Source organism: Lygodium microphyllum, chromosome 5, assembly GCF_053477565.2.
Source record: "Lygodium microphyllum isolate KBCC chromosome 5, Lygodium_microphyllum_v1.1.10, whole genome shotgun sequence".
Taxonomy (NCBI): Eukaryota; Viridiplantae; Streptophyta; class Polypodiopsida; order Schizaeales; family Lygodiaceae; genus Lygodium; species Lygodium microphyllum.
Genome location: NC_141139.1, coordinates 51,088,269 through 51,098,639, shown reverse-complemented (window position 1 = coordinate 51,098,639; position 10,371 = coordinate 51,088,269). Strand labels below are relative to the sequence as shown.

Below are 10,371 nucleotides of genomic sequence, written 5' to 3'. Positions count from 1 at the left end.
ATCTACTACATTCCCTACCAATTTTTATTTTTATTTTTTGACAAGGAAGCTTCCTTATTGATAAGTTGCCCATGCACTTTTTGGTGGTGCCCTAGATGAATTCCACCACAAAATCAAGAAGGGCTAGAATGTGTATTGGTAGGCAACCCATGCATAAAGACCATTGTACACAAGCATGCCCACCCTTTTGACATTAAAAAGTTATCAACTACCCTATGTTTAAATAGTAATGGACAAGATAACTACTTGCCACTAGGATAGGTGTGCTCACAAAATTGTCAACCATTTCCCATGGCGGTGCGTAATTAGGCTCTAGCTTGATATTGACAGTGTATTAACTACTCATTTCCTATCACACGCTTTCAAGCTCAAAAGTTGATCATTTTCCTAAAGATATTAAATTAAAAACAAATTTCTAAGGAAAATATTTTCATGCTTTAATGAATAAACTAACTTCTCAAGGGTGCATTTGCAATGTTCAAGTGTATCCTTGATAGACATAATCTTCACATTATATTGACGTTAGCGGTAGACTTTTGGTTAGCCAATGTTTGTTTATGTGTCAAACAATTTTTGACAATGCTAGCAACTATCACCCAATTCCGGTCAATTTCAACTTGTAGACCATGGCATATGCAAGCAACCAATTAAAACAAATTATGCAACTGCCAATGCATGGATAAATGTGCAAACATGTGCTTGTGATTGTTGTGTATATCAATGTAGTAAAGTGCAACCTTGCTTCTGAACACAAACTCGTGTGCACAAACATAAGCACCTTCTCTTTCTCGGTGGAAAGTTTCATATTTCGAGTTTTACATGCAAAAAGTACAACTTCGCCATGCTTGCTAATGCATGTTTGGCTCTGGCATATGAATGATGATTTGTTATTAGAGGGATAAGTAAAGTCAATTCACACAATTGAGAAAGAGTGAGGTAGGCACTATCTACCTAGTGCCATGGGCTCTACACTGATTGGAATGATTTTTGGACCATGTACTAAGAGTACTATTAAAGAATAATAAGTAGACACATTCATACTTTGGCAAAAGTACCCTTTATGGGTTTGGGCTTTATGATAGAAGCACACTTTTGGGGCCATGTACTAAGAGTACTATTCAAGGGATAATAAGTAAACATATTCACACTTTGGCAAAGTACCCTTGATGGGTTTGATTATTGATAGATGCACACTTTTGACTCCAAGTACCAGTCAAGACTGTCACACAGGTCTCTCTCAAAACAGTTAAAGAAAGAGCTATGGATTTATAACAAAATTATACACATAATACTGTCTAGACTCTATACTATATGTAACTATAAAATAAGTGACTGTGTGTGTGTTCACTGTGTTGTTAAAGTGTGCATATTTATCTATTTCTTTACTTGGGAAAAAACAAGCAAAAAAAGCCTGCCCATGGTGTCAGCTGCCTCCGCCGTAGCAGCTTTCAGTTCACCAGCTATGGCACGGTCTCTGGTGTGGCATCAAAACAACTCTAAGCTCATTAATGGTGGCGCATACTAAAGAAATCAAAAGCCCACCATGCAATGGAACAGGGGTGCCTTTCATTTTCGCTGTAGGTTCCATCATAGTAGGTGGAGGCAAGGATTCGCTATGGAAAAATAAACAGCAAACAGCGATTTGATCTCGACTCCCTCTGTTTTCTTGTGATACATTGGCATCTTTACCCCCTCCATTGATCTCTCTTTCTTCCTCTCCAGGCCACTGTGCCTTTACCTGAGACGAGGTAACACGGAAAGGGGACGGGGGGGGGAGAGGGGGAGCTTTTCTGGCTATGGCTACCTCGTAGCCCATCAGCTTTGCAGCAGAAGACAGGGCTTTTTGCTGTCTCTCCCTCTCCTCCCTGTCTGCTTCAGCAAGCTTTCCTTTGCAACCGAATTCGGGCCCCAATTCCATCCAGGTAGTACTTAATTGGATCCATTTCCATGAGAGACGCAGTGTAGCATAATGGGGAAGAAGAAAGAGAGCTGGCTTTCCATAGTGAAGAGGGCTTTCTTGCCTTCCAAAACTGGAGACAAAGAAGTAAAATCAAGCAGGGAACCACAGGTAACTTAATTGGGGTGTTGACTCTTACTACACCCTTTTTTTGAACCCATTTAGTGTTCAGTGGAGTTGATGGTATGCTTGTAGTGACAAACTTTGCAGCTTGAATTGTAACTGGAGTACCAGCAGATGAATTGATGATGAAATATTTACGCACTGTCCCATTTACCTAAGCAGAAGCTCAAACTCAATGCTGTTAGTTTGTGCCGCAAATGCTCAATGCCACAACGAATTGGCCCAGATTGCTGCCATATCGCAGGGCATCTCCATTAGATCAGGATAGACTATATTGATGTGACTACACAGTTTTATGCCCTTGCATGTTATCAGGCCTAAATAACAATTGAAATTAGTCTGCCATAGTTAAAGCACATTGCTATTAGATCATCAGCCATTGGTACTATTTTGCCCCTTTCGGTGTCAAATCATGGATCCCTCAAACCACCTTTGTCTGTCAACATTCAGGCTCTTAGTTCTACCCTTGCAACTCATCCACAGTCTGATAGTAAGGTTGTCAGCATAAAATGCTAGTAACCAGCACAGTCCAAGTGATCTAGTTAATAATTTGTTGCTGAAGTTTACAGTGATCAGGAAAATTAGTGATTGTCTCACATCTATGCATTTCCTATGCAGAAGAATGCGTCCAATTACAAAAGAGGATGGGGTTTTGGAAAAATATCACAGCCACAGGGTTATGTGGATCTTCAAGACACAAAAAACCAGCTGTCTTTAGCAGAAAAAGCATTGCCCAATGAAGAGCAAAACAAGCATGCATTGGCAATGGCTGCTGCAGCAGCGGCTGAGGCTGCAGTTGCAGCTGCCCAAGCTGCTGCTGAAGTAGTGAGATTAACAGAGGCTGCATCTGGACTGCTGTATAGTGGTTGGAATCGGGAGGAATATGCAGCCACGAAGATTCAAGCTGCATTTAGAGGTTATCTGGTATGCTGAGCCATGATTGAGTTGTCTTTTTCTTTTTTGTTGTTTTGAAGATTGTTTGATAGAAGTATGTGATAAATGCCTTCCTCTTATCTTCATTTGGTTTGCCTCCTTTTCATTTTCAAGGTTATTGAATGGAAATAAATCATATATTAGTTGAATTTTGTCCTTAACCTTTCTGGGTCTTTCATACATCAAGAGAACTAATGAAGAGGCCGACTCTTGGTTGCAGTAAATTGCTGCAATCGTCTGTTTCTTGCAGAGTAGAAAATTAGGTATTTTGAAGATGCAACTCTAGTCTACCATCTATGAAGAATTTTGCAAGCAGGGACCTCAATGTACAGCAAGGAAGACAGCAGATGATAATCCCTGGAAATTCAAAGAAACAGAGTTACCACTGTGGCAACAGCTCTTCCTACAAGTGTCAAGCTCACCAATAATGTAGCCTAGATCTTTTGTAGATCTGTCTTGCCAAGGTGTAGAGGACACAACCAGTAGGAAGAGGGCAAAGCCGAAGGGGTAGGTGTGGTCTAGCTAGGGCAGCTTGTCCATGCATCTCCTCTCCCATATCAGAAGTGTGTGGCCCCCATGGAGTCACGTAGCAGGTACTGGATGGTTGCTAGGTGTTGCCATAGTGCCTTCTCTTTCCAACACTGCTGCCTCCTGAAGGGCCTCCTCCTAACAGATCCTACTTGACTCCCAACAGTCCATTGCAATCTCTGTCACCTGATCCCAGTCTCTAGACCATAGCTTCTTGATCTGTTTGTGTACTGCTTGTGCTCATATGCCGAATCAATGTTCTGACATAAGGGGCCCACACTTAATGTGGGTGCATCCAAAGTCGGACAACCTCATTGAAAACAAACAAGAGGGGAGAGAGGTGAAGAACCCAAGAGCGTATGCATAAAGCAAGGGAGACTTGAGCATATAGAGAGATAGGGCTGAAATCTTCTTCTTCTTCCGCATTAAAGAACTAAGTCTACGGCATGATAAAAGCCTCATATGAAAGTACCACAACGTATAAACACTCGGTCACTAGTATGAACGTGCTAAGGAAAGAAGAGATGGCACAATGAATGTGCCATAACCAAGGATGGACTACATGGGTGTAGTCCAAGTGTAGAATCACCGGTGTATCCTCATATCAATCACCTAACATGCGAGTAAATAATACCCTGACATATCACCAAGGTGTGTAGTGGATGCCAGCTCACGTAGAGCTTAATATCTCAAAACTCATACGAGAACATTCCAATCTCTAACCTTGGTTGGCACATAGATTTTGAGCATACCAATGCAAGCCCTTTGATATTTAGCTTGAACCACAAGACCGACAATAGTCCCATGGTTTCTCACACAAGACAGAAGGCTCAGACCAACCAAGGCACACATTCCTCCACTCTACCCATGTGCATGTACCACATACTCCCAATAAATGAATGAGCATCCTAGAAAGATTTTCCTGATGTGGCTATCTTGAGAGGAGGGGAGAATATGCTTGTGCAACAATATGATATCAATGTGTCCAACAAGGGCTGGCTATAGCTCTTTTCCGACTATGTTTAGGATCTTGTGCTCCACTAAAGTGAAGATGGTTTGGGATGTAATATGGATACACTTGGATAACTCTAGTGGTTGTCGAATAGATTCCTGCTTAGTGTTGTCAAAGACGAAGAGGTTGAATGTGTGCCATGCATGGATGTTTGGCTATTGGTGTAGAGGGTGACATGATCATCCACTCCCCATAGTACTAGCCTCAGATCGTAGTAGGGGTGTGACATTTACCCCTTGAACCACAAAATGTTCTTCCATTAATCAAGTCATCAACTACGCCTTTGCTACCATGTAGAAGTGGGCACTCATTCATATCTATGAAACATGCCATTGCTATGTGGTACATAGAAGAATGCTAAGATCAGGGACCTTTGCTCCAATTTATCAGTTGATGTCCATCATGGGCCATTGCTCCAACAATAGCTCCAGCCCACCTCCACCGACTATTACAACACCTACTCCATCACCTAGTTTTGGATGACCTCCAGTACTTTCTCGTTAGACCAATTGCTGGTGCATGTGGTTTGAGGGAAGGAGTAGTTTGGTCAATCTGGAGGGGCTAGTAGATGCACCTTGCCACTTTGAGATTTGTGAGTCGCAAAGATTCCCATTTCTAGAGGAAGGGGAACATCTTGTGACTAGCAACTCGCATGTATGACCAAGGGTCACAGCTGAAGAACTCTTGTGGAAATAACTACGTGTGGCAAGCAAAAGCCCAAGTTGCCAAGGATGAGGTGGAACTAGTCAAGATAGACCACTAGGACATGGCTGCTACCTAGGGTAGGAGAGATCATCAAGGAGGTGCTTACCGCCTCGAACAGGTGGGGAAAAATAGGGCTAGGGGGGATTGGGAGAGGGTTTGGGAAGGGTGGGATTGTGGCTAGAGGGAGGATTGGGGGACATGATGTGTTGAGCTACCAAAATGTGCCCCCTAAATTATCATATCTTTTCTGGGTTTTTTCAGCTCATCAAACTTTTTGCCATTCTGCATGAGACACGAGACTTCTTCTAACTCCAAATTGTTCTACACAAGGATTCCATGTGCACACCGCTCTTCATCCCATTTATCCCTTGCACCCCATTACTCTAAATTGCTGCCATCATCAGTCTACCCACATCTACCCTCATCCAGAGGTTCCCTTGCTGCCAACCATCTAGAAAAACTTCAAAGGCTGTTGCCAGCTGCCTAGTGGCCCTCTTCCTGCTGTCGCCAGCATCCACGAGGAAATCCCTGCTGCATTGACTAGCTACACATCACCAACTGTTGCTGCTGCTATTTTCAAGGTCTTCCAGCCTGGTTACAGGTGCCACAGCATCACATACAGCTGTCTTTTTGCTTAGACAAGCAGGCAACTTGCAGCAAACCGCCATGTGGCATCACATCAGCTTCATTTCTGATCTGCACTGTTCTATCTGCCGGATGCTCCATAGATTCTGTGTTTTAAGCTGCTCCTGCTCCACAGCAGCATATTCCTCATCCAGGACAGTATATTTCAGTCATTTTTATCTTTGATTGGCCCCAATGCTGCATGACATCACTCTGGAGTCTTGACTCTAGTCTACTCTTATTGTAGTGTAGCACTTGGGATCCATGCACAGAGGGTATTACACTCTAGCACTCCATGCACAGAGGGATCCATGCACAAGAGTTAGATGTCTTCATTCATTTATTTACATGGTTCATTCTCCCTCTTTTTGCATTTTGCATTCTTGTCTAAGTTTATTGTGTTTTTAGCTGTGTTTGTACATTGTGTGTTTTCTTTTTGGAAGGCCTAGCATATCTTCACATGATGGGAGTATCAAATGTGGATGCGGAGGTGAAGGCGGAGACAAGAGAGGGTTAGATGTGGATGTGAAGGAGGGCACTGCTTGCAGCGGTGAGAAGAGGCCCATCTTTGAGGGGTCATACATTGGGTGGATGTGGGTCATGCCCTCATGCCTACTCTTGTAGGTTTTCATTCATTCCAAACGCCAATTACACTCATGATTCTGATGCAAGGGGTAATGCAAGAAGGGATATGCTCATGTTGCAAGGTGCCACTTGGATAGCAATCTCACAAGGGAATTGTTCTCTTGCCTAAGCACCTTTTGACAATGGAAACGTGAATGCAATGCAAGAGTAGCTACAACAAGGGAGGCTAATATCAAAGACAAGGAAGACAAACTGAAACCTAAATGTACCAAGTAGAGAAAGCTATTAGCAGTTGTGCATCCTATCTAGTCATCTCCTACTTGTAAGCCTTAGTCTAAGTTAGACGAGGACATTGGAGCTCTGATGTTGTGTTTGTGTGTCATTTTATGTGTCCTAGACACTGAAGGTGGAAGTGACACAGCACATTTCATTTCTAGCATGGTTGTCATTTTGATCATTTCAGCGGCAGGCTGACCTAGCTCCCACGTTTGGGCCTAACCAGTTTGCATACCAATTGTGGCCTCAATTTGCCTATGTATAGATAGCTATCCCTCTCAATGGTAAAGGATGATAACTTGATACATCAGGTATGATTGCAAGCCACATAGTGGTTGACCAAATATGCCTAACACTCAAATGCAAGATCAAAATGCTGTAATCGTGAGTGAAACTGGGGCATGAGACCTTCCATTAGCTTGACGATAGCTAGGTGTTTTTGCTCTTCCAAGAGCAAACTATGTCATATAAAGACCAACGAGGGTCAAGTTGCCATTCCAACATGTGAATAAGGTCCTACGGGTCCTGGGAGTCTAAGACATGTAATAGTTGCATTAAGTTTGACCAAGTTGTGAAGTTCGACGAATTGAAATGTCTTGTCAATGCATGCGTGCTTGGCTGTAGTGGATGCATGGAAGATTCAGTGAGGTGTTTGATAAGTGGGTGGCATTGAATAGACAAATGGTTGACAAGGTGCTACATGTGGCATTGAAGTGCGTGACATGAAGACACTAGAGTGGCTGACCAATGTGTGTTGCATGTGCCAAAAAGTTGTAGGATGGCCCTCTAGGCATTGACATGTTGCCAAACTGTGTGGCCACCTAAAAGATTGGAGGGATGGGAGTGGCTTGATATGCACAAATAGTAGGACAGCATCCTTGTGGCAGACCTTAGGCCCTTTGCTCGATTCAAAAACTACCTACAGTGCCCCTTGCAGTTACAAGTTCATGCATATCAGCCTCATGGTCATTTCTAGCTGTGTTATGCAGGTTAATGACCAGGCACTGGAGTTTTGACATGCTATCTGTTGACTTTTCAGGCACGCAAAGCATTTCGAGCATTGAAAGGTTTGGTGAGATTGCAGGCTCTTGTCCGTGGTCACGCAGTAAGACGTCAAGCAAGCATTACCTTCCAGTGCATGCAGGCCCTTGTAAGGGTGCAAACACAAGTTCGTGCAAGGAGGTCAGAAGGGTGGAGACTGGGCCAAACGAATCAAGAAGATACAAAAGCTGCCTCTGGAAGATCCTTGGTATCTGTCCATAATTTCTGTTTTGTTGAAGTTCATGTTGTGACATTTGAGCTATTCATTCATCAATTTGATTGCCTTGCAGTCAGATGCCAGTCATCAAGACGACTGGGATCATAGTGCACAATCTTCCGAAGAGGTTCAGGCTAAGCTACGAGGCAAGCATGAAGCTGCTGCAAGGCGTGAGAGAGCCTTGGCATATGCATTCTCTCACAAGGTATATGCACTGATCGGTTATTCATAGAAGGTTAAAGGGCTCTATAAGGAGGCACCACACTCCTTCCTCTATAGTAGCATAAGTGTGGATATATTATCTCATAAGCAGTCTCTCATGTTGTGATATGCAACTATGACACCCTAACCTGTTTGGGATGCAGCTTTGGAGAACTGATCCATACTCGGACACTATGCTTGGTCCTGATAACCATGACAAACTGAGCCACGAGTGGAATTGGTTAGAGAGGTGGATAGCCAGCAGATCATGGATGAATGACCACACTATAGACAAGTTCGAAGTTTCATTCTTCCCAGAAGAAGAAATAAAACAGGTTAGCAGTATCCCAAAAGTTCAACAGAAGTCTTCATTGCCAAGGCGTTCCAGCTCAACTGTATCAAGTGCAGCCTCTGAACAGCTGAAGTACCCTGCATATAGCCAGTCGCCCGTCAAACCCACATCATACAGAGTCTGCTACGCCAGCCCTCAGAGTAGCAAAGTCTTGGATGAAGAAGCAAGTGGCACTCCCACCACAAGAAGCACGTTCTCTTTGATATCTGCTCCCACCAAGTTCAGTTCAAGACATAGTGTTGCAAGCTCTTCTGTGCACGATGATGAAAGCTTGGTGAGTTTTCCTGGTATTCCAAGCTATATGGCAACCACAGAGTCAGCAAAAGCAAAAGCCAGGTCTCAGAGCACACCAAAGCAGCACCCTGGAACTCCAGATAAGGATCTCTTTTCGTCCTCAAGAGGCCGGCTTTCCTTCCCTCTCCACGAATCCTTTGCTGTAGGCAGCTCAGGCCCCCTGAAGCTGACTAGGCAGCCAGGAGGCCCTCAAAGAAGTCCCAGCCTCAATGCACATTCAGGACCCTTGAGATTTTGATGAACTTGGCCTGATCCTGTGTTGGGTGAAGAAGGAGAGGAACACTAGGCTTATGCTTCTGGGTTTCTGGGTTTCCTATCAAAGGGGAGAGACTTCACAATCTGGGTGTATGTGCTGAGGAGAAGATTGGTCAGAGGAAAACTGAAGCAGCTATGTATATATGCACTGGAAGACGCTGGGCTGAGATGCCTTGCCAGTTACAATTGTAGAGTACGAGCTTGGGAAGAGTTTTTCTCTGCCCAGTCTCCTCCCACCACATCGCTGAGTCTGCCTCTGCCTATGCTAAAATATCTGTAATTCTAATGCTTTTATATGGATAGTACAGTTCCTTGCATTTTGGGAGTAACTAACCTTGAGTTTCTGTCATTTTTTAATGCCTGCTGAAGTTGTGAAACGTTCTGCTATATAAACATTTTTGGTGGCACATACAATAACCTTTCACTCAAAAACCTTGGAAGAGATTTTGGAATCAAATTCACACCAACCACAAACACCTATCACTCAAAGCCTTGGAAGAGAGTTTGGAATCGACTTCTTTGTATTTGCCATTTCCATGACTACAAATCTTGTAAAATTCAAGGTTTTAAACCTTCTTCTTTAAATTTCGCAGGTTATTTTTGAAAGTTTTGCAATTTATTCTACATCAAATCTCGGTTTTTCATGAACGTTGGTTTAGATGTTTTATATGAAATTGGCAGTGGCCTTGGCCAGTGGACTCTTGATGTGTTGTAAATGCTTAGGCTCATGATCTAGAACACTCTTGGATGTAAAGTTCATTGCATGTATGCGTATGTGTTTGTTCTCGCTAGTTTAGATGTGGATAAACTTTCTGATAAAGTTTAGAAAAAACTTTATCATAAAGTTTTTTCTTCTCATGCATAAATGAGATAATGAACATTGACTTCACAAAAATGAAGTGTGTATGTTTCTTTGACCATTTGGAAATCTAGAAACCATTTGGTATCTTGAGTGGCATGCATCTTATGAACATGTTGATACATATAATGATTGGAATTGAAACTACGACTCATTTCTTTCATCAATCTAATGTCTTGTCTCTCTCTCACCCTCTCAAACGTGCATTGACTTGCATACATTCTAAAATGACATAGGGCAAAAGGTCCAATAGGGTGTTGCCTAACAATCTTTCAAGTGAATTATTTAAATATTTCCTAATAGTCAAACAAAATGTATCATGCAAAATTCAAAAAAGAAGCTATGGGGCATTTTGATACTTTTATCCAGTAGATCTAGTTATAAATAAAGGGTCCATAATAAGATTGAC

General features: G+C 42.8%; 1 protein-coding gene across 1 annotated transcript; it reads left to right on the top strand.

The window, feature by feature from the left end:
• The first annotated feature begins 1,444 nt into the window (after positions 1-1,444).
• Positions 1,445-9,699, top strand: LOC148035815 (protein IQ-DOMAIN 3-like). Its single transcript, XM_087677828.1, has 5 exons — positions 1,445-2,068; positions 2,699-3,004; positions 7,783-7,992; positions 8,075-8,206; positions 8,367-9,699. Exons 1-5 carry the CDS (start codon positions 1,970-1,972, stop codon positions 9,084-9,086), a joined length of 1,467 nt encoding a protein of 488 aa, XP_087533954.1. The 5' UTR covers positions 1,445-1,969; the 3' UTR covers positions 9,087-9,699.
• Positions 9,700-10,371: the final 672 nt, after the last annotated feature.

Bases quoted from the DNA above. Each gene is read 5' to 3' on its own strand.
- LOC148035815 (XM_087677828.1), top strand. From the start codon at position 1,970: ATGGGGAAGAAGAAAGAGAGCTGGCTTTCCATAGTGAAGAGGGCTTTC. The intron at 3,005-7,782 runs GTATGCTGAGCC...TTGACTTTTCAG, and splicing joins CTGCATTTAGAGGTTATCTG to GCACGCAAAGCATTTCGAGC. The intron at 7,993-8,074 runs GTATCTGTCCAT...ATTGCCTTGCAG, and splicing joins CTGCCTCTGGAAGATCCTTG to TCAGATGCCAGTCATCAAGA.